The following is a 24,761-nucleotide window of genomic DNA, read 5'->3' as shown; positions in this document are numbered from 1 at the left end:
ATTGTGCCTGAAGAATAACAAAAGGTAATATGGAAAGGAAATGACCCTCTAACAGCCAGACCTTGTCGATTGCTTATCTGCTGGGGAGGGGTCACTGTAGAATGGGGAATATGTTATAAGGACTAGGCATTTCATGTTTTATTTGAAGATCCAGCTTGACCTTTTTTTTTTATTTGGAGAAGGGTGTGTTTATTCAGTGAGAGGCTTAATTTGTTTTTATATTGCAGTTGAATAATAACTCTAGAGAGAGGTAGGCATGGATCTGTGAGGGAGCCTGGGTAACCTCTAAATGAGAATAATAATAACACCTGCTTCATGGGGCGGTGGTGAAAATGAACTTCATAATTCCTGTACGGGCTCCCAGCACTGAGCTGGGCACGTGTGGAATAGTCACTGCGGCTTGGCTGTCAGTATTGTAATGGTCAAAATTATTATTAGACATTTAAAATATGTCCAAAGTTTCCTATCTAAAGGCAGAGGATTGGACTCTACATGCTATATAGTTTTTCAGACTTTACAATTTAAATTACTGAAGGTGGAAAAGATTCAGATTTAAATTTAACAAATTTAGAAGGACCTTTAGAAACATCACTTCCTGGACCCATTTCTTCTTTGCAAAGAGAAGGGTGGGCTGTCTGATCCAAGGATGGCCAACCTGTCATGTCTAGCTTATCTTGTCGAGCCGGCAGGTGATACAGCCCTGACTCCAACCATTGCAATCCAGAGAAGAATTGGCACCCCAGTGAGCTCCTTTGCCTCTCTCATTCATATCTGAATATCTATGGTCCAAGCACAAGAGCGATTGAGGAACCATGGGCAGTGTTTCATTTACTAATCAACATTTCACGGAGGAGCGAACAAACAAATTTCAGTCTAAGGGAATACAACAGCGGACACCCCTTGAAATCTACTCAGTGTTCCTCTCTCACAATCTTTTGCCCGGTGTTTTGTTTTTTCTATGTCTATTTTGCTTTTCTAAATATGTGTTCCCCCTTTTCCTTGCTCCTTCCTAATTTTTGTATTGTTAAACAAATCCTTGGTTTGAATATTTCTGTCTTTAATAGCTACACCCAACAAGATGCAAAGGAAGTTCTTCTTTGTGTTTTGATTTCCCACGTAGAAAAAAGACCGTCTCTCCTTAATACATAGGGGCATTACTTTAGTTCTGGTCTGGCCTCTACTGCTCCCTGCAAACTAGCTGTGGGCACACCATATACATTTCTGCATAAAATGCAAGCTTGCCACTTCAGCCAGGGTTTTGCTTCAGAGAACATTGTTTTCTGGAGTCCAGCCAGCCTTAGAGAATTTACCCAGACGATCCAGGAAACACTGAACTGTTTCCATTTATGGACATTTTCCTTTACCAATTAAGAACAAACAGAAGTTAAAAATTTTTTTCCCGATTGCTGTATTTTACATTTAAATTTTCAATGTGAATGCTGACATACTTACAGCTCTCTGGGGGGATTTGGAATTGGGACCCACAGCCCTGTCTATTGCTGGCATGTTAACAGCCAGTGCTTCAGTTTTATCATAAGTGAGTTTGAAAGCGGGTGACATGCCGAACATTCCTTCTGAAAGTTAACTAAGGTAAGGATGGAATTCAAGGCAAAAATCAACATGTTACTTGTAATTCTATTTGGGGGGTTGGGGTGGAGAGATGACCATTGTGTGAAATGATTTACACGGCATTGTAAAAAGAAAAGTCCCCTAGGTAACGAGTGAGCTGCAAATGCAATAACGAAGAAAGGGGACTTCCAGGGCATCCGCCTTCCTGGCCACGCCCTGTGGGAATGCCCCGGTACCTTTCCAGCACTGTGGCTGGAGAACGTCTGTATAGCATATTATCCCCACTGGCACCAGGGCTTACACGCTAGATGAATGTGACAACTTCCGGGAGGATCAGATGAAAATATAAGTGCTGACTTTCTAGAATAAAAGTCCGAGATGAGCTTGAAATTTGTGCCCCTAAGCAAACATTTCGAAAAGGCGTCTCTTACTTTTTGCAAATTGCCAAAACAGACTGGTTTCCAAAAGAGGGGTCCTCTTGCAATTTGTGGGTGCTATCTCTGCCTCGAGGCCTGACACGGCAGCTTAGAGCTAATCAGAACCTGCAGAGATGTCAGGGCTGGACTCCCCGCTAGGGCTTTGTGGTTCTGTCACAGACACTGGTATGTTTCCAGTGGTGGTTTTAAGTTTGCACATTTGAATTGAAGTATCACAATTATCAAATAGGTTTGATAATTTTGAGATTTTCTCTTTTTTACATCAGTTTATTGAGGTTTAATTTATATATAATTAAATTTACTGATTTTAAACAAACAATTTGATTACTTTTGGCCACGATCATTTTTAGAATACTTTTTTCCTTCTTTTCTTTCTTTCTTTTTTTTTTTTTTTTAGAATCAGAGTCTCACTCTGTTGCCCAGGCTAGTGTGCAGTGGTGTCATCATAGCTCACTGCAACCTCAAACTCCTGGGCTCAAGTGATCCTCCTACCTTAGCCTCTCAAATAGCTGGACTACAGGTGTGCACCACCATACCCAGCTAATTTTTCTTATTTTTTGTAGAGATGGGGTTTTTCTATGTTGCCCAGGCTGTTTTCAAACTCCTGACCTCAAGCAATCCTCCTCCCTCAACCCCCTCAAAGTGCTGGGGTTACAGATGTGAGCCACTGCACCCAGCCAGAATATTTCTTTCATCCCCCGAAAGTATCCTCATGCCTCATTGCAGTCAGTCCCTACCCCTGGCAACCACTGATCTGCTTTTTTGCCTTGTAGTTTCACCTTTTCTAGAATTTCATATAAATGCAATCACATAGAATCTGATCTTTTGTGTTTGGCTGTTTTCACTTAGCACGATGCTTTGGGATTCGCTCATATTGTATATGTGCCGGTAGTTTATTCCTTTTTTATTGCTAAGTAGTATCATGTTGACTTTTGTCTGGATTTGAAAAAATATATTTACTTGGGACATTCGAAAAAGCAAATAGATTTTTCTTGTTCTTTTAAAAAGCATGTGCCAATTAAAGGTAATCCTAAAAATATATTTGAATCCTTCTCACCTTTTCCCTGAAATAGAAGATACCAACGTGCCTTAAAGTGGAATTTTCAATGCAAAAATTTTGAAACATTAGGCAAAAAAATGTGTATGTGAAAGAAATTTTCAGATACGTAGGAAATGAATTAACAACTTCTAGGTAAATGTCGGTAATCTGGATGTCAAGCTGGATTTGGCCAACAGTTCCACAGAAGTTTACAATTATGATTCAATAATCAATTAGTGGAAGGGTGGAAGCGAAAAATTCCATCTTTTAGTTATTAATAATAATTATAACAAGGAAAAACTGGTGCTTAGTGACAATAATAATAATAACTGCAATAACAATAATTATTATTATAGCTACACCTGTATAGTGCATATTATGTGCCTGCTGCTGTTCTGAGCACTAGACAGGTCATTAACGCATTTAATTTTCCCAACAGCCCTACTAGGTAAGTATTCTGTTATTACCCCCATTTTTTACAGATGAAGAAATTGAGGATCAGAGAAAACTAAGTGATCTGCCACGATGAATGGTGAAGCCAAGATTTGGCCCTGGGAGTCTGCTCCAGAACTCTGACCACGAGAGCACTCTTAAGTCCAGCAATGCACTGGGGAAGAATCCCAGAATTGGTAAAGGGGGTCGATATTATCCCTGAGCAAGATAAGGGATGGAGCCAGAGCAGGGGTCTCGAGCCTGAGCCAGACAGGGTTTTTTAAATATGTGGAAAAAGCCCAGAACAAGGCAATGCAAAGAAGAGGGAACTGAGAAAAGTTGGAGAGTGCCTGCCTTAAGGCATTTACATTTTTAAGAAGTGTTTAAAATCCTGTACTATTTACATAAAAGTGGCTGCTGGTTGGTCTAGTGCCCAGAAACCTGTTGTCCATTTGCTGCCCCCTGGTCTAGGTGCCCTCTGGGGATCCTTTCAGAGCTGACATCTTAGAAAAATCAGAAATATTTGTTCAGAGTCCTTGGTGACTTGGCTTTATCAACGTATGCCAATAGTCTACAGTCTGGCTGAGTTGTAATAAATACCCTTTGAATTCACGTTGAATTAATTTAGTATTGTGAATTTGTCTTTTTTTATGATGCTTTTTCATCTGACCTAACAAAGAATTTAGGGCTCATAGTACCAGATGGCCTGGTTTTGAATCTTGGTTTTGCTACTGTCTTAAGCAGCAGAAGGTCAGATATAACCAGACCCGTGCATGTTTGTGTCTTTCTACAAGATCAGACTGTTATCGGTGCTTATTTATTCATAAAAGCCACGATCTACATGGAGTTCCCAAGGAGGCGATTCTCTTTTGCACCACCCATTCCCTCGCTAGTCATAGCCACCAGCACACAGGCTCAAGTCAGTTAATATTGTAAATAATATATAGTATTATATACCATACTATTCTATAGTATACTTAATATTAATACATAAATGTTATAGATTAAAATTTTCGCATCAAACAGAGTAACATTTAACATCAAGAGAAAAGGGGAGGGATGGAAAACCAGTCCAAATAGTGAAGCGGACAAAGAGAGTGTCCTGGGCTGATCCAGACAGTCGTCAGTGTCTCACAAGGAAAAGTCCTTGATTTGGACAGAGCCTTCGAGGGGCAAATGCTGGGTGCTGATCACAAGTGACAATAGGATGGTCTCTACTGAGATGGCGCTGTTAAACTGGTGAAATCCTGCTCTTCTTATTGTTTCTGAGTCCTCTGGTTAGGACTGATAGTAAAGGGTGTGTCTCGTTACACCCTTCTCTGGTTGGGTGTAGTCCCTACTGAGTAGGTAAACATCTGGTCCCCTTGACATGATACCTTTTAAAATGCAAGATGGAGTCTTTCTCTAAGATAGAGTGACTTAAGTCAAGGGTGCTCTATACAGCCACTTACTAGCAGTGTAACTTTGAGCATGTTACTTGACCTTTGCAAGCCTGCATTTTCTCATCTGTAGAATGGGGAGATTAATAGTATGCCTAATTCATAGGGTTGTCTTGAAGATCAAAAGGTTAATATGTATAAGGGATTTACAACAGTGATGGACAAATAGTATTACATATGTGCTCACTATTATTATGATATTATCACTGCCCAAAAGGGATAGAAAATGAAAATATCTGTTCCAACTTTTGAGATATAATAAACTATAGCCATCTGCACTAAAATGAAGTTTACCTCCAAGACTTTATTTTGTAGGGCACTGTTCCTGTTCCCGCAGGATTGTGATGAATTGCACACACGGATGGGCCTCAGGGACAAGGTCAGGGACAGGATCTCAGCCTCCAGAAGGCACTGACTACTGGGAGGGAAAATTCTAAATTCTGTGAACTGAAAGGTTAGCAGTGACTGGATACTCTGAGTTTTAAGGGAGGAGAGTATTTATGCCATTTGTTTGAATCCTGGGCAGAGTAGGAGAGAATCCAGCCTGGCATGAGGAAGTGGGAGTTTCCTTTCTCTTCCTCATTGTTTGTTGCTGGATGGTTTAGAGGAGGTGTTAGGTAGGTTGCAGCGACCTGTCTTGCCCCTGTGGTTCCTGGGCACTGCATTCCGATTCCAGTTCTTCCTAAAACCGGGTTCATGCTCCCAGTTCTGTACAAAGCCACCTCCGGCCATCCCAGTCAGCCCAGCCTAGTCTCCATAACATGCATAAGCTAAAGTTCTTATATCCTGTGACATTATGTATGTCTTACATTGTTTGTTAGTTATTTTATGTTGCTATCATCCATAGAACAATCTAGAGAACAGTCATTCATTTAGTCAAACAGCTCTTTGTTGGGGACCTTTGTGGGTCTTGATAATGGGAAGAAGGAGTGGTTGTTTTGGACAGATTGTGTGTATGTAAACCTCTGGTAATTTTTAAATCTCTTGGCAGGAAACAAAGCCTTCTCCTTGACCGCCACCTCTCTGAATTATTGCCACCAGCCTCCTTAGGGGTAGGGACAATATAGGTTCTACCAAGATCTGCAGTTTTCTAGATATTACTCACTTCCCCTCACACAGCAGATGATACAGTTGGCGTCAATAAGCATTTTCTAGCGGGCCCATAGAGAATGGCATGACAAGTAGGCTGGAACATACAAAAAGTACGGATTCTGGATCCTCTTTCTTATCCGGTTCAACCAGATATTTATTGACCACCAATTGCAAGCTGGAAACTGTGCTAGTTGTTAGGAATACAAAGGGACACCGGGTCTTCATAGGGAGGCTGGACTGTCAACAGGTCACTTTAGGAGTTGCTAGCCCAGGAGATCAGGAAGTGATGGGAACCCAAGAGAGGAACCCTTGGTCCAGCTGGAGATTGTGAGGGGAAGAAGAATGGGGTTGCTGTATTTGAGAGAGGGGCTGACCCGAAGTCAGAGGGTGGAGAGGGCCCTGTGGTGACTCTCGGACTGACTCTCTTCCTCGATGTCTTTTAGACGGGAGCGGATGAGGGCTTGTTTGTGAGTCGGGGTACTTGAGGCTGGGCCTGGCAGTTTGAGGACGCGGCGGGCTGCTGGCAGCTCCCTCTGTGGATTCTGCTCAGGACCACCCCGGGAGAGAAGGAGGGATGTGAGGGATGCGGCGCATTCCAGGAGCAGGATCCCGGGCCGCGGCCTCCGCGCCACGCCCTTGGCCGAGCCAGGTGCGCGCCCTCGTCGCGGCGCGGGGGGGAGCGGGGCCGGGGTGCGCGGTGCGTGTGTGTGTGTGTCTGCCCCCGGAGGGCTGGGTCCTCCTTATTCACAGGTGAGTCACACCCTGCAACGCGGGCTCTCTTCCTGTCAGGACTGAGTCAGGTAGAAGAGTCGATAAAACCACCTGATCAAGGAAAAGGAAGGCACGGCGGAGCGCGGAGCGAGAACCCCGGGCCGCCAGGCGCCGGGCACTTCCCCTGCAAGCACGGCGCGCCCCGCCATGCCCGCGCCCCGGCTCGGCTGCGGCCTCTGCCTCGCGCTGCTGCTGCTCCTGCCCGCCGCGCCCGCCGCCGCCAGGAGGGGAGGTGAGTCGCCTCCGCCGCGCAGTCTCAGCCCCGGGCCGCGGCTCGCCTTTCTCTGCAGACCCCGCCGGCTGCACACACCGCTGCGGACTCCCGCTTCGTCCGGAACCTCTTTACACCCCCTTCCCCTCCCCTCTCCAGGGCTTCTCCAGAGATCGGTTTAAAATGAGACTAATACTATATAAAGCTGTCTGGCTTTTATCATGCGAAGCCAATGGGTTGTGCCAAACCAGGGTTTCCCTTACTTTAAACATGTTCCTTCTTGAGTTCCTGTTTAATCAGTAATACGTTGGTATATACATTCTTTTCCCAGCGTGTTTTTATTAGGAGATTTGGGTGGGGGTGTTTTCCATGACTGTGAACGCCGCAAAGATGGAAAAGGAACCTCTTCAATAATCCTTCAAGAATTCATGTTTTAATCTGTGGGATGGAAAATGAACCTTAAGAGTATTGGCAAAACTCTTAACTTTTGTGTAACATTACTTTTCATAGTATTTTCATGGAATTTTCATTCAACAGGATTTATTGGGCACCTGTGTGATGTATCATTTGATCTTATCTAGGGCACCGAGTGGCTGTCATGTGTGAGAAGTTGAGTTCATGTAAACACAACTTTCTGAGAACCTAGCAACTGTTTACTGTGTGCATGTGTCAGCTATGACAACACATAATGGGTATTTTTCTTGTCGCTTAGTTCTATCGATACTTGCCTGTATAATTACCCTGAATTTTTATGTTTTTATTGCTTTCTGCACCTAATGGTATTTTAACAATCATTTCAATAGATCAAGGCCAAGTGGCATTTTCACACATGTGCGTGCATGAGTGTGAGACAGTGCTCACGTGCACATGGAATTATATTAGACATTTGATATATTATTGTGTAGTTTGGCCTGAACTGCATTTGAATGGCATGAATAATATTTGAGCATGTGTTTGAATGCATTGCTGTCCTTTTTCCTAAAATAGTCTTGGAATTAACTTTCAACCCATTATCTCTGAGTACCATTTTAAAAACCGGGTATGATTGTCACCAAAAAAAAGGGTAACTGTGTGAAATAATGGATATGTTAATTTGCTTGACTATAGTAATGATTTCAGTGTGTATAGTATATCAAAACATCATGTTGTATACCTTAAATATATACAAGTAAAAAAAAGTGTGAAAATGGTCATATAGGGTAGGTTCCCTTAGGGTTATCTTAGCCTAATACAAAACACCCTAAAAGTAAGACCAGTCTCTGAATATTAGCAATAAAAGCGACCGTTCATAGAACAACTACTTAGAATCCCTTGATTTAATAAGTGAGAAAATGGAAATGTTTTTGCTCAAGACCATACAGGCAGCTATTGGCAGAGACAAAACAGGCAATTGATCCAGGGGTTCTTAGACTGGAGCTTTTTTGACCACATTATAAAAGTAATAAGGGAACAAGGTACATGTTTTTTACGTGATAAGTAATTATTGAAGCAATTTTCTCCTTGGCTACAGTTAAGTGTTTAATAAAATCAGACTTACGAGGACAGACCAGCTTCTTTGTCTAGACAGTGAAATCGGAAGCAGTGTTCATGCTCATTTCTAGGTTTTCCCCTTCTTTGGAGACAGACTGCTTATGGTTTTATGTTCCCTCCTCAAAGGGGTTCGTTTTGGGGTCCAATGGGACTGTGACAAGTTTAGCGTTAGGGTAAAGTGTGCGTGCTTTTCCATTCAAGCTGGGATGTACTGAAAGTTGGACTGAAGGTATGGTACCTGCCTCGTCTGAGAAAGTGAGCACGTCTGAGGGTCCTGTGAGCTGCACATCTGAGAGCCGAAAGCAGGGATGTTGCTTCCTGGTCGTCCCCTTGCTGGGGAAATGATGGTAATAGGTGTGAGCAGCAAGAATTTCCAAGTTGGTCTCAGCTAAAGCACAGGCTTTAGGATCAAACCTGACCTGGCTTTAAATTTTAGCTCATTCACTTACTAGTTCCTTTTTAGTAACCTTTCAGATTCCTAAACTGCTTGGAGTGTGCTTCTTCATCTGTTAAATGGAGGTAATAGTACTCTGCAACTTTGTAGAGTTGTTGAAAGGATGAAACATTATTGTAAAGTATTAAAATGCCTGGAACCCCCTTTCTTTAAAAAGTCTGGAGGCAACAGTACAGGTATAGTAAACTCAGATGTCCAAAGATCAGTGAGAAAGATGAAGGCTCACCTTCGGCAGCTCACAGCTTGGTGCGAGGGTATGTGTCAGGCAGCTCCAGTGGTCTGGGTCTTAGTTCACAGGGGCAGACGTGGCCAGAGAAGGAGTGAGAAGGAGATAGGAAAGAGACTAGAAATGTAGCCACCAATCTGGTCGTGAAGGGCCTTATTTGACAGACTGTGCCCTGCAGGCAAAAATGAGCTCTGGATGGTTTGTAAGCAGGAGTGAGCATGATTGGATTCATGTTTTAGAAAGTTCACTCTCAAGGGCTTGGAGGACAGAGTGGAGCTAGGAGAGTCAATGAAATGATCCTTGTCGTAATCCAAATGTGAGATGATGGAGACTTTCATCTTGGTGGAGTAAACAGATTACAGAGACATTTAGAAGATAAAAATCTAAAGAATTTGCTGATCCAATGAGTGTGGGTATGTTAGGGAGTACAGGAAAATTGTGAGAGGTAAAGGAAGAATCCAGGATGGATCCAAGGGTTCAAGTTTGTTCAATTGGACAAACAGCGATGCCATTTCAGGAAGTGAGGATATAAAAGGAGGATCGGGTTTGGGAACAAGGTTGGGCCGTGGGTGGAGAGGAGAGAGTGAGTTCCTGTGGGGGCCTGTTGAATTGGAGATGCAAGCGAACATGTCCAACGGTTCCAGGGAACAGCTGGAACTATGATTTTGGTGTTTAGAAGAGAAATTTCAAATATAAATTTGGGAGCCCATAGGTAGAAAGCAAAGCCTTGACCACAGGTGAGGTTACCTAGGATATAGAGGTAGAAATGTCAACACTGGAAAAGGAGATGGAGGAGCAATGAAGGATGGATCACTGGGGGTAGAGGAGAATGGAGACAAAGGAGTGTTTGTTAGCCAGAGGAAGAGTGGCAACAGCGTGGGAGTAATAACTGGTATTCGGATACTCAAATGTATGTACACAAAGAATGAGGGCTACAATGACCTGCTGGAGTCAGCCAGCAGGTGAGTTTTGAAGCAGTTGTTCTTCTAGAATGGTGAATTCCGAATCCAAGATTATCATAGATCACTAATTTGGTTTTTCCTGTGCCCCGATCTTGGAAGAGAGGTGCTGTGGATAGCAGAAAGGATCCCTGGAAATGTCTACGCTCTTTCCTGGATTCTGTTATTTCAGTCATTGCAGTGGTATGACGTCATGCATAGAAGTGCAGGCTGTGGAGTGAGACTGCCTGGGTTCAAATCCTTGCCCCCTCCATTTACCACTGTGGGACATTTATGCTGTAGGACTTGGGCCAGCTGCTTCGCCCGTTACTCAGTTTCTGCATCTCTGAAGTGCGGATAGTAAATCCATGCTTGGTAAGCACCCAATATGTGTTCAGTCTTACTGTTAAGGTTGCCAGTAACTGTCCTGTTGGTACTGAATGTTAGTATGTTGCCTTGACTTTTCAGTGGTGAAGTTTTTGAAGGGGCTCCTTTTTACTCTCCCTTTGTCAGCCCAAGAAAGGTGATGAGGAGCCAGCCCTTCAGCTCAGGTTGAAATGAGCCCCAAGCTTTATCCAATGAAACGAGTGGAATACTTGATCAGGAACCCAAAGCAGGTTGGAATTTTAAGATTAGATTTCATCATTCCTTCTCCTTGCCTTATGTCATGGCCCAGACCTCATCACACACAGATTCAGCACGTCTCTTGCTCTCAAAAACCTGCCCACATAGGAGATGACCCCAGCTAAGATGGTCTCATACTTCCCAAAGGGAAGGTCTTCCCCCATGTCCCCAAAAAAGTATGTGGACAACTTCATTATGGAAACATTTAGCAATACACATGTAGTAGTCAAATGTCTCTTTATTTTAATGTAGTAAATTAGTTATACAGATACCTTTAAAGTCATATAATTTATAAAATAGTATGCTAACTTAGAAGTATTGATTTGTTCATTCACATTTCATAAGGTAATTATATTCAAACTCTTTGCATTCATTTTCAGCATTCACTTGTCATTCCTAAAGCCACTTTAATATAGTTTCTTCTTCACTGGATGGTTTGAGATACAGTCCTGTTTGAATCTGTTTTGGATGTTGTCATTGGAAAGTACATCATTTTCAAAACATTTAAAAGATATAAAAATTATCCTAAGTGTGCATTGAAATCTTCACAGCATAATCGTCCTCAAAGGCTTATTTGTGACAACTTTCAGCACTCCCAGTTGTGAGAAACGCACCATTACGAGAATTGTGTTAGATAACTTGGCCTCTTTCTTAATGATAAGTATCCAATACATTGATTGAGGCCATTTCAGCTTAATGTATCTTCCCCAAACAATACTTTATTTTTAAAATAAGATAATTGAGAACGTACCCTATAATATGCAAGATTTTGAGAGGACTTAAATATGATCCTTTTTTTTTTACTGAGAAATAATTTTGGAAAAATAAAAACCTCCACCTTATATCCAAGCATGTATAAGTAAACAAGAATATAGAATCGGGTTGGTGTATGAGCTGGAAATTCCTATGTGGGCTTAAATTCTGGGTGTCCTGAACTGGGGGCAGCCACTGATTTTAGCTCCACTAGTCCAAGAAGCCGAGAAAGATTGTCGATTTGTGATCAGTGTTTATGGGGAAGTAAGAGTGTAAAATTAAGGTGTTGAGGCGACCCTGGGAATATTTTTCCCATTTAAGTTCTTAGTGGGTAAACCATATTGACACTTTTTTTTCTTGAAGAAGTTTGTAAGGATAGGACTTGAATCATCTATTACAGACCAATGTAGAAATAGGAGCTCCAAGCTGGGCATGGCGGTGCATGCCTGTCGTCCCAGCTACTTGGGAGGGTGAAGTGGGCAGATCACTTGAGCCCAGGAGTTCAAGACTGCAGTGAGCTATGATAGCACCACTGCACTCCAGCCTTGGTGACGGAGCAAGACCTTCTCTCTTAAAAAAAAAAAAAAAAAATTAAAAAGAAATAAGAGCTCCATAGATTCTGGAATATTCTAATTTAGTCACAAATTAAACTTAGTAGATTACTGACTCATTACTGAGCTGCGTTCTAATATAATCCCCAGAGGGATGATGTAATGTTTGAATCGTATCCAAAGCCAAAGGCTAAGTCTTTTCTGTGTCTGTGGGTGACTGCATGTCTGTGATATGTGCCTCTCCAACAAACATGTGCTTCTTTATGTCACTATTATGGAGTAGAAAAGAATGGCTGCTTCCTGCAACCCTGATCAACAGAAGGGCTCCAGTCTTTCACTTTCGTTGTATCAGAGGAGAGGTGGATATTGATTGGTCAAAGGTATACGTATCCAGACTTCTTCAGGGCTTGCAGACCATTTACAGAATTCCAACTGTGTCTTTTCCAGATTTCATTTTTATTTATTGTGAGAATAGGGGTCTTCACATTAGTAAAAAAATCATAATGCAGCCAAATCATTTCCCACAACTAACTTTAAAATGGGACAATTATCCAAATGTTCAGCTGCGCTTATGTGGGACATTTCCTATAAAAAGTTTCAAATGTTTCACCAGCTTTTTCTCTCGTTTCATTATCATAGAACTAAAATGAGAGTGGACCTTAGGGGCTCTGCACAAGGGCCTCTCCTTTTATAGACGAGGAAAATGACACCCAGGGAGGTAGATTAACAGCCTGAATTCTCACAGTTGGTCATGGCAGAGCTGAACTCCGGCATGTGTAATCCTTTTATAGGTAGGAAAATCGAGGCATGAAGAGTGATTGCGTTGTCCAGAGCCATGCAGTTAGTAACAGGGCCAGATTCCATTTGCTAGTTTAATGTTCTTTTTCCAAGATAACTCCTTGGCTTATTTCTCATTGTTAAGAATTTTCATCTGAATTAGTTTTTAGGCTTGGTGGAATCTTGATCTATTGCAAGAACATCCCTTGTATCTCTAGTTGAGACATCTGTCTCCTATCTGTTCAGAAGTCTCCATTTGTGTATATGAGTCAATATAGTAACCTTTCCTTTAAAAATGTCAGAGAACAACTGGTTAAAACCAAGCACAGCTCTAATATGTGAGATGCTGACAAGAAAACAGTCAAATCATCAAGTTTTCTCTTTTCTTTGTTCCACTCTGTTGTCATATTATCACACGGTTTAGACTTGACCAAGTGGCTTAGTTTTAAAAAATAGGGTAGTTGATAGGACGGTGATACAACTTTCTTTTTTACCAGTCATTGATTGTCAATGACTTTGGACATTTTATGTCTATATTTACATAGTTGTGTCCAGAGGTTATTTTTCTCTCCCTGCTAGACACTATTGACATAGGTCTTAGAGTCTTTCAGGAATGGGTCAGTTTCATGGCCAGAACATTGACCACATAAGCTTTACACAAACTTACCACTATTTCAAATCACTATCCATTTTGTTCTTGTTAGGATTCCTAGTGTTTAAAGGTCATTTCTCATTTCAAATAGACTAGCACTTGGGATAGCAGTGGGTCTAACAGGAATCTGAAGCTGCCACTCCTGCCTTATCCAGGTGATCCTACCATGGTGGGAGGGATTTTCACATGCTGAGATCTGGGGGGACCAGGGACGAGCCCCCAGCCAATGTGGCATGGGAAGTGGTAGTGGAGAAGCAGCATATTTTCAACTGAGATGCAGGGCACGTCGTTCCACTCCATGGTGGAGTCTACATGATCCACTCTCTTCTTGGAATATTGGTTACTTCTCTTTATGGATGTATAAAGATGGTTTGACTCTTAAGAACCCATCTAATTCATTTTTCTGACTTCAGGCAATACAGTTTTTTGTTTTGTTTTGTTTTTTGAGACAGAGTCTTGCTCTGTCACCCATGCTAGAGTGCAATGGTGTGATCATGGCTCACTGCAGCCTCAAACTCCTGAGCTCAAGCAATCCTCCCATCTCAGCCTCCCAAGTAGCTGGGACCACAGGCGCACGCTGCCTTGCTTAGCTTATTTTTAAATTTTTCGGAAAGGGGGTCTTACTGTGTTGCCCAGTCTGGTCTCACACTCCTGGCCTCAAGCAATCCTCCCACCTTGGCCTCCCAAAGTACTGGGATTACAGGTGTGAGCCACTACATCTGGCCAATGCAGTTTTAATTTATCCTTTTCAGATAATTTTTTTTTTCTGAAAATAATCTTTAAGGAAGGTACTATAAATTTGCACTCTATACATATTTTCCCAGCGTTGCAAATGCACATGTATTATAATAGCATTGTTCCTTTGTCAAAACTGCGAACTATATAATGGTGCATAGTAAGCACGCACACATCCCTAAATGCTTGTATATTTGTGAAGAGATGTAGTGATGGCAAAAACTGCATGGCTTATCTCCTTGTACAAAAATATATCATTCATAAAAGCAATCATATATTTAAAGAGGAAGATTTAGTAAGTTACTTTCTTTTAAGGAGCCAACAAAACACAGATTTAAATGATTGGAAAAAAAATCATATTCCAATTATCTCCAAAGGAGCATTTCAGTACAAATCAGAAGTTCCTTTTTAATTTTTCTTTATTCAGACTCCTCATGCATGATTTCTCTCCTTTTGGTCCTCTTGGCTTCAGGTGTTACCTCTAGATGCCTTGGACTCTCTAATTTCCTTTATTTCAGTTGCTTTTTAAAGGGGTATATGACACCTTTTTCGAGGCCACATAGGATGTGTTCAAAAAATACTGTGCTCTTGGAATAACAGTCAAATAGCCTTTCTGTACTGGGATACCTTTCTTTATAGATGACCTCACAGAAATGTAGAAACCCCTATATCTGTGATCAGAACGGTAGGGACTTACAGGTGGGTGGCTGGATGGCTTCCTGTAGGATCCTACCGTGAACACTCACCGAATCTCCGTAGTATGGCTGACTCCAGCTGTCTGGTAGTAAAGCCTTTCAGAGTACCTGCTGTATCTCCTGTGTTCTAACCTTCTCTTCCCTTTCACTTTTGAATTCACTCAGACTAGCCCTCAGCTCCTCAGGTCCTTTGCTAGGCAGACAAAAATTGGTGTCCCCAATTTTCCTGTTCACTGGCACTTTCTTTCCCCCTCCTCATTGTCTTCCCCGGGCCCCAGTGTCCCAGTGGAGTGTGAGGGAAAGACGTCTCCAGGTGTGGTCTCCTGGTTCAGTCCTCACCAGGCTGAGTCATCTACTGGCCACATGCATGTTCCTGAGTCTAGGCTGTGATACAATGTACTATGAACTCTTAGTGAAAACAGGTGTCTCCTCTTAAGCTATAATCATTCAAAAGGCAAAAGCTCAGATTTGAAGGCTTTGATTTTTTCAGATAGGATCATAGCTGCCAGTGCTTTTGACACCAAACTGATAGATGACAGATGTGTCTTGCTTTAGACTTCATAAGTAGTGTACAATTTGAATATTTGTAAAAATAATTTTATTTATTATTTATTTATTTATTTATTGGTGAAAATAATTTTAAAAATACATTATGATAGATTGCTATATAAAGTTTCATTGACTCTTGATGACTTTGGACTATTTAGAGTTGAACAGATTTACCTGTATTTCACCATTTAAAATTGCCCGTGTGATTAGAGAACTGAGCTCTGTTGTTCCTGTCTTCCTCGCACTCATGCTGCGGCAGGACTCACGCTGCTTAGACACTTAAATGTCCTGGGAAGCAAATGGATCAGCACCAGTGGGTCTTGGCTGCCTTGGCTTAAAATGTGGCTGTGAAAAACGTGAGCGAGAAAACTAAATTCAGTTAAAAGACTCTCAGCGAGAGAAGTATCATTTCAGTTCTCTTATTCTAGTTAGGAAATATATTGTGCCATTCCTTAAAAAGATAACCCTGGAAGCAGACACGCACACATGAAACCATGAAGTTCAAGGCCACTGTAAATGATGAAATGTTCAGATTTTGTCGTAAAGAATTCACCTAAGCTGAGAAATGTATTAAACCTTGGAAGGAAAAAAAAATTCCATGTAGGATGTTTTAAAAGCAGAAAAACACATATAAACATTTTCATCATCACATGTAAGTAAAATAGAAGAAAACATTCATCTTTTCACCTTGGGTAGCCCAGATTTGAAGGCTTTGATTTTTTCAGATAGGGTCATAGCTGCCAATGCCTTTGATATCAGACTGATAGATGACAGACGTGTCTTGCTTTAGACTTCGTAAGTAGTGTACAATTTGAATATTTGTAAAAATAATTTTATTTATTTAGCTTTGGTGAAAATAATTTTAAAAATACATTACGATAGATTGCTATATAAAGGACACGCTCAGTAATTGCTTTTGTACTGGGAACAACCCTTGCCAGGTTTTTTCAAAATGAGTATACTCGAATTTTATTCACTATCTTCAGTCTAGCTATTTACATTCATACTTCTTATTGAAGGGCCTCGTTATAGCGGATTTCGTGGAGATGACAGTTGCCATCTTTGAGTGTAAAAGGGTTCTCAGTTTATATGAAACCTTGACTCAGAAGGAGGGAATGGTATCCAATAAGGTAAATTAAGATTTAATTTTTTGTGTAACTTCTTTGAACAAACAAAAGGAGGGCTAGTTGAGATTGTTAGCCCCAGTTCACCTCTCCCCACCATGACGATTTTCCTTTATAGAGCAAGAATTTTAAGAAGCAGAGGAAGCGAAGACATACGATGAAGTATAAGTGAAATGAATGGGAGAGAAATGAAGATGCCCCAGTGGGAAGTGTTACATGAAATTAGTCTGTAAAAATAGATAGGATGAAACCGCAGTAGGCCTTGTAGGCAATGTTAAGGAATTCTGGTGTTTCACCTAAAAAGAAAGGAAAGGTGGCAGAGAATTTTAAGCACATGGGTATTGATAAAATTGGTATTTCGAAAAGATTTTCTGACTCCCGAGTGGAGGGAGGCAAGAGAAATTGCAGGGAATTCAGTAGGAAGTTAATGGCATGCAAGAGATCATCGGGGTTTGGTCCGGAATGGCCACAGTGGAGATAGGCTTGGATGGATTTGAGATGTTTAGTGGGTTACAGCAATAACATTCAGTGTTGAATGGAAAGTAGGCAGGTGAGAAAGATGAAGAACCTGTCAGGATGGCTTCCAGCTTTCTGATTTGAAGGCATCATAATCCCAAGTTTGGTTTTAAACATGTTTTGTGTAAAGAGCTTTTGAGATAACCAGCTGGAGATGGGAAGTGGATGGCTGGGTATGAGGGCCTGAAGCCAAGAATGAAGTCTGGGCCAGGAAACTATCTTGGGATGTCAACACCTGTCATGGCTATTGAAACCCTTGCCTTGGATGAGATCACCCAAGGGGAGACTTACAGACTAAGGAGCTGTGGAGGTTTAGGCCTGTGTCTTGAGGAATGCCAACGTTGGCATTGGGCTAAGGAGAGGAGCCAGCAAAGGCTTGAGCGGGGAAGGTCAGAAGTCAGGAGGACACCTGGCAGTGTGGCTTCATAGTATCTAAGGGAAGAGGGTTTCATAAAGGAAAGAGGGGCCGGGCATGGTGGCTCGTGCCTGTAATCCTAGCACTCTGGGAGGCCGAGGTGGGGAGGATCACTTGAGCTCAGGAGTTCAAGACCAGCCTGAGCAAGAGTGAGACCTCACCTCTACTAAAAATAGAAAAATTAGCTGGGCATGGTGGCACATGCCTGTAGTCCCAGCTGCTCAGGAGGCAGAGGCAGGAGGATCCCTTGGGCCCAGGATTTAGAGGTTGCGGTGAGCTAGGCTGACACCATGGTACTCTAGCCTTGGCAACAGAGTGAGACTCTGTCTCAAAAAAAAAAAAAAAAGGAAAGGGGAAAAGATTTGATGTCTCAGAAAGGGAATGAGGGACACAAAATGCAGGAAAGGAAGCATAGGGCACACACCTTTCCTCCAAATAAGGAAGAGAATTTTGTGTCATTTTTAAATGGTTTGTAGTTGGACTCATTTACAAGAGATTATAGGTAACATTATATTAATATAAACTTGCTGCTGTCTAACTGAATCAATTTTAGTGCACTAAGCAGCTGAGATGGTAGCAAGAGCAGCAAAGCTCTACGTAATGGCAACCGGCACACACTGTCAGGTTCAAACATGACGCCCAAATTCCTAGCTCCTGACATCGTCCCACACACCAGCCAAGTAGACTACCCATCAAGGCTGCCTGATCACTGCAAACTGATCTCATGCTCTCAAGCCTGCCTCGTCTCCTTGCCCCTCCTCCCACACAACCCTGGGCTTTCTGCCCTTCGAGATGGCAGGCAGAGAGCCGTCCCAGCCCCAGGCTCATAGAACACAGATGGGCAGACAGTCCTGGAGCGGAAATAGTTCATCTGTGTGAGCAGAAGCCCTAAAGAAAGCCCAGACACTCCTAACTGAAAATACCACGTTCCTCTCACAATTCTTTCTGTTCCCATCTCACTAGGGATTTTTGGTTGTTGAAACATTAGCTTTTTTATACTAAATGCCATATATGTAGACAATGAAAACTTTGTGTATTGTGTGGGGAAACTTTGAAAGTGGGCCCCTGGACTTTTGGAAGATTTTTGTATGTTCTGGGTTTTGTTTGGCTTTTCTTAGAGTCAGACTACCTGTATTTCTCCCTCCTTTTCTCCCTCCCTCCCTTCCTTCTTCCTTCCATCCATACATCCATATTTCCATCCTTCCATCCATCCATCCATCCATCCATCCTTCTATCCTTCCATCCCATCCATCCAACAATCACAGTTCCAAGCACCATATTAGGTACTGTGGCATCCAAAGGTGAGAAAGGATATAGAGGAAATAAGTGATGTACACAAATGATGACACAGCAGAGGACATGGTAGATGCCATGCGGGAGGTGAGGACAAAGTGCTCGGGCATTCAGAGGAGGGAGAGGCAGTTGAAGGGCACCAGCGGGGAAGCGCACAATCCGATCTCGGTTTCTTAAAAAGAAGACTGGCTGTTCTGTGGAAAACGGATCTAGGGAGGGCAGAAGCAGAGAGTGCCCCAGAAAAAGGAAATAGCTAGGAAGTAGCAATTCCTTTAGGCCTGCGGTGGGAAAGAGCTTGGCGCGTCCTAGAACTGCAAGAATCTGTGTGTTGGTGCCCAGCGAACAAGCGAGAAAGATTTGAGAGGTTGGCAGGGGCCAGATCTGCAGAGTTTTTGAAAGGAGTCTGGATTTCTGATTTCGTTATTACCGTTAAAGCACTAAAAAGCACTATGATTTCACCAATTGTACAAAGATGGAAATTCGATCACCTTGGTGAAACACAGAGGGTGTTTTTAAGTTTAGAACAATAGAAAGAGGATCTGCTTATACACAAGTGATCATATTTATGCCAAGTCATTATAATTTCTGGTAACTGCTTGCCTCGAAAGGCCAGTATTTCTTATGGGAAATTTAAAATGAGGTCTTGATGAACTGCCACCACCGATGGTGATTATTCCAAGGCCGTGCCCCAATACAACCCGAGGAAATATTTTCTGTTTCCTTTCATTCTCCTAAGACTAAGCTTGGAAACAGCCTTTGCCCCTTTGCTTCCTGTCCTAACCTGTTGGAGCTGCGTGTTTTAGTGAGGGGTGGGAGCATTGTGAAGTGAGCCAAGGGATCCCACAGCCTGCCCCATTGTTGAGAGAGGCTTCCAGCTCCTTTGATCTGTCTCCCCTGAGTGTGGGTGGCGGTGGGCGGCTCAGCCTGTGTCTGGCTGTCTGCTGGGCTTTCCTAAGAAGCACCTTGAGGGTCGGCGACGGTGTGCTATTATAGTTATTATTATAATAAATGCTTAGTGCCAAAGAAGATGCATATGGCGGTGTAGTCAGACACAATTACCACCCACACTTTCCTAGACTTAAAAAGAAATAGGTGAAAATTGGAGTAAAATGACTCCGTTTCAGATGTGTTTATGTGGGACTTGAGGTAAACTTGCTGAATCTCATTCTTTGAGATTCCTCCAGCTGTGGAGAGAACCCCCGGCTGGCAGAGCCCAGGATCTGGGGGATTTGGGGTGAGGGGACAGAGAGGTGAGGATGAAACCTTGAAGAGGTGCCCCTGGTTTGGTACAAATGAATAGTCAAAGAAGAGTGACGAATGGGACCGAGCACCAATGAAACCGAGTTCAGTGAAAGACGGAGAAAAACCTGCCTGTCTTGTTCTCTAGACCTACAAGTGCTTCAGGTCTGTTCACGGTTCGAGTCTGATTTGTTTTCTGTATTTTCTGACGCAGTGATATCTTAACACCAGGTCCTGGACCCATGCCTGTTCATGGTGAAATAAGAAAGCATGGATCATGTGATAAGACACAGCCAAATAGATACTAAATAAATAGATATTTGGTATCTTCATTGACAAAATAAAACATTAGCAGCCCTCTTGTTTGAAATTTTGCTGGCTCACAAAGTCGGTGTGTCCAAGCGCCCAGTACAGCCTCCCTGTTAGATGTGAAGTGATGTTGTTTATTAAATGAATGAAATAAACGTATGTCTCATTGACCAGGGACAGAAGGAGGAAGGGGAGAAAGGAGTAAGAATCAGTAAAACAAAATCCATCAGTGACGTACCTTGGAAAGAAAGAGGATTCCTGTCTTTTTTTTCAGAAAGGTTACAAGAAAATCTGCAACAAAGTGATAGGCAAATAGTGTAATATATTTATTATGTAAATAATACGTGATAATTTGTAAGAAAAACATTGTGCCCAATAGAGAATGGACAAAGATCATGAACAAGACACATATCAATAGATGTAAAGCAGTAAACTGGCACGTGGCACTTCCAACCCTCCTTCCCATCATCTCACCTACCCCCCAAACTCCTGTTTCTTTTTACTGCTTTGTGTATTTCTCCTTAACAAATATGACTATCCTAATGTTCTCTCTATATGTTATTTATCTTGTTTGTTTTCTTTCCCTCCTCCCGCCGCCCCAACTCGCATGTGAACTCCACCAAAGGCTGGAACGTCTATTGGTTTTGTTTACTGCTGTATTCCAGTGCCCAGAGCGGGGCCTGGCCTATAGCAGATGCTTAGTATATACTTGTTGAACAAATGGATGAGTGAGAAGACTGTTGATAAACGGTTCACAGTTGACTTGGGGAAGGTCCAAGACCTCCATGTTTTACTTCCATTGCTTGGCCTTGTGTCAAGGCCCCCTGATAAGAACTAGACAACACATTTATGAAATTCGCAGCCAGCCAAAATTTGGAAGAATAGCAAAAAGATTACCAAATAAAAATGAAAAAAATTTTAGACGTGAAATTAAACAACTCTAAATGTAAACCAAGAAAAATATAATAGAAAACATTTTTTAGAATTTCCTATTGTTTTAAAGTGTATTATAGGCTTGCATTTAATCTAAATAAATTACTTAGATCTATTAATCTAAAGAAATCATTATATTTGTATTTTCTTAGTCTTTTTTTTTTGCTTTTGCTTTTTTTTTTTTTCAAGACAAGATCTTACTCTTTTACCCAGGCTGGAGTGCAGTGGTGCAATCATAGCTCATTGTAACCTCTTACTCCTGGCCTCAATCAATCCTTCTGCATTGGCCTCCCGAAGTGCTGGGATGACAGACATGAGCCACCTCACCTGGTCTGTATTTTTAAGGCATGTCCAGCTATGTGGGGGCACACATGGAGTTCTTTAAATAGTAGAAACACGTCTGTGGTTTTCCAGAAGTTCAAGAGAACATTCATTTGTTTGTTAAAAAAAAACTCTAAATACTTACTATGGACCAGGCACTGTGTGATATACTAGGACTTCATTTTTTCTTTTTCTAAATCAATGAGACGTGTTTTCTGCCTATTAGAAGTACAGTCAAGTGCAGAGATTTGCCCATGGACACACTTAGTTTTAAAAAGATTTAAACAAATTTTGGCCAACATTTAAAAAACAGTAGATTTCATATACAAAGCCAGATTTCTGTCTCATTTAAAAAACATAATGGAAACGCTGGCTACAGAAGGCATCAATTGCATGTGGTTACAACTGGCTGGGGGTGAAATGCTGCTTCTCCTTTAGCCCTTTGGCAGAGTCCACACCACTCCCTGTTGCCTTCCTTTGGCAACCAGTGTGTCCATGGTAGTGGTTGGGTAGGAATTGGACAAAGAATAAAAAAGAGCATGCGCAAGCTATATTGCACCCATTTTATTAAGCCCAATTGCAGGAATATTCTAGAATTAAAAATATGAAAGTATTTTTTCCAGTAGTGGGAATGAATAATAATTGGTTTTAGGAAAGTTAGTCTAAATTTGGGAGATAATTTGAAAGAGACCATGTGTCAAGTACATCAATGACAAAAAGAATCATTCCATGCAAAATAAGCCTAGAACAAGTTCTTCCCTCATTCTCTTGGTGTGAATGTTTGGAAGACTCAATATTGAGCTAAACGCAGTGCACCTAAGTGTGTGAGCTCAGTACAGCTTGGTAACTTACAATCCTGCAGGCAAGGCTAGAGAGAGTATCTTTGTGGAGTTCTCATGTAATGCAGACACCCAAGGCCAGTGCACTCCCCAGAGAGGAGGCCCATACACCCCACATTCTAGTGGACATAGCTCTTGGCTTTAAGGGAAGCCCATTTGAGAGAGAAGGGGGTACTTTGGCAATAGGCTTGGAACCTGTTGGGCAAGCTCTAGAGTGGGAAATGCTGGCTAAGGACCTCTCTTGCTGGAATTGTAATGCAACTTCATTAAAGGCTGTGAATTTAAAGGAAGAACACCCATTTTTTTTTTTCCAATACTATTGAGCTTTAAAGGAGAAAGGACAGAAGAAGAGGGGAGTGGTACATAAAGATTATAACAAGTTTGTCTATTTTAAAAAGATTGCTCTGGGCTGGGCATGGTGGTTCATGCCTGTAATCTCAGCACTTTGGGAGGCCAAGGTGGGAGAATCGCTTGAGGCTGGGAGTGCAAGACCAGCATTGGCAACATAGCAAGACCTCCCTCTCTTAAAGAATGGGAGACTGAGGCAGGAAAATCATTTGAGCCCAGGAGTTCAAGGCTTCAGTGAGGTATGGTTGCTCTACTGCACTCTAGCCAGCCTGAGCAACAGAGCAAGATCCTGTTTCTTTAAAAAAAAAAAAAAAAAGATTGCTCTGAATAAATATATCATCATGAGTTATCCTTATAAAATTAATTATTACCAGCAAAAAGTATGTTCTGAATAAGAAAGGCACAATGAAAAGTTTGTAGTTATTTTGAGATTGCTTCCAAAGGCATGCAGGGCAGGGAGGACATTGGCTCATTGGGTTATCTAGCTGGGGATTCTCGCAAAGATTGTTGGCTGGTGAATTTAGCCCATAATCATGTACTCCGTAGGAATTTCACAGCACACGACAGCTGTGTGGCACATCTGTTGGAGATCCACAAACTCAGTTTCACAAGCATTAGTTGGGAAAGACTCAGCTTGGCACTAGTTCTGTCAAAAGCCCTGGGTGTTTGCATTGAGTGCAAATTTAATATACTGTAAGTTTAATGAAATGTTAGTCTTCATCATGGAATGGAAACATCTGGTTCTGCTGTAAGTTGAGCTTTTCAAACTACACTTGAATATTGGTCATTTTAAGAAAGACATTGAAAATTAGAATTTGTTCCTAAGAGGGTAGTCAAGAAGAACTCAGAAATTATGACATGGGAAATGGTTGAAAGAGCTAGAGATGACAGGTCTCCAGTTTAACTTGAACAGAAGACTAGGGAGGGAGATGCTGTAGTTATGTTCAGATACACAAATGCAGGGCCTGTAAAACAACATCTGAAGTTTATGTCTGTTGAATAAACAAAAGAATGAAAAGAGAGTAAAGGCGTGTGTGTGTGTGTGTGTGTGTGTGTGTGTGTGTGTGTGTGTTGGGTGTGTATTGTTTTCCAGGGAAGTACGAAAACACACGATGAAAATTATAGTGACAGAGGTAGATTTAAAACACCATAAAAAAAAGTTACTGGTTGTAACAACCAGTGTTGTTTAAGGAGGGACAGGGCATTTTACAGATTAGGAAGGATTCGAGAAGAGGCTGAATGGCCCCGTATTAGGGATTTATAAGAAGATCACCTGCACGCAACGGTAAACTCAATTCTTGAGAAGTAGAATAAATGGAAAGATGAGGCCTTTGGAGTCAGAGAGACCTGGGAGCAAATTATATATCTTTGCCACTTAGCTGCGTGACTTTAGGTAAGATACCTAGCCTTTCTGAGTATTGGTTTTTCCATTTTGTTAGATGCGGATAATAAAACCCACGTTAAAAATGTTATTGTGAAAATTAACTGAGCAGATGAATGTAAAGTCCCAGAAAGAGAGTGGGATCTGGATAGATATTAGTTGAATTCTGCTAGATTAAATGGCACCCAAAGTAGCAAGAGAGTGTTTTATTAACAGAAATTATTGTAAGGCAGTCACTTAGCAAGTTCGTTAGATTTACTCCGTCACTTTTGTTTCTTCAGAGCCTGACACAGGGCAGGCAGAGGACAGCTGCTCGGCATGTGTTGGCACATTTGTTGACTTTATTGTCAGTACTCTGGCTAAGTCAGGGCCCTAGAAACAGGCTCTCAGTGTGGCTGCATGGCCAATGGAGACAGTGTTTGTAGCAGGAGAAAAGTAGGTTTTGGTATCAGACAGAAGCTCAAATCCCAGTTCACCCCTGGGTGAAGTTACCTAACCTTTCCAAGCTGCCTTTCTCTCTCTCTCTTTTTTTTTTTTTTGAGACAGAGTCTCACTCTGTTGCTCAGGCT

The 24,761-nt window shown here is 41.9% G+C and overlaps 1 protein-coding gene across 1 annotated transcript in view; it reads left to right on the top strand.

Moving 5' to 3' along the window:
- The first annotated feature begins 6,926 nt into the window (after positions 1–6,926).
- LAMC2 (laminin, gamma 2) overlaps positions 6,927–24,761 on the top strand; it is a 52,003-nt gene continuing 34,168 nt past the window's right edge. Inside the window, exon 1 of the mRNA XM_012639964.1 lies at positions 6,927–7,011. Coding sequence (XP_012495418.1) covers positions 6,927–7,011 — 85 coding nt within the window. The remainder of the gene's footprint in view (positions 7,012–24,761) is intronic.

This window comes from Propithecus coquereli, unplaced genomic scaffold (assembly GCF_000956105.1).
Source record: "Propithecus coquereli isolate 6110/MARCELLA unplaced genomic scaffold, Pcoq_1.0 Scaffold146, whole genome shotgun sequence".
NCBI classification, from domain to species: domain Eukaryota; kingdom Metazoa; phylum Chordata; class Mammalia; order Primates; family Indriidae; genus Propithecus; species Propithecus coquereli.
This window is presented reverse-complemented; position numbering and strand designations above follow the sequence as displayed.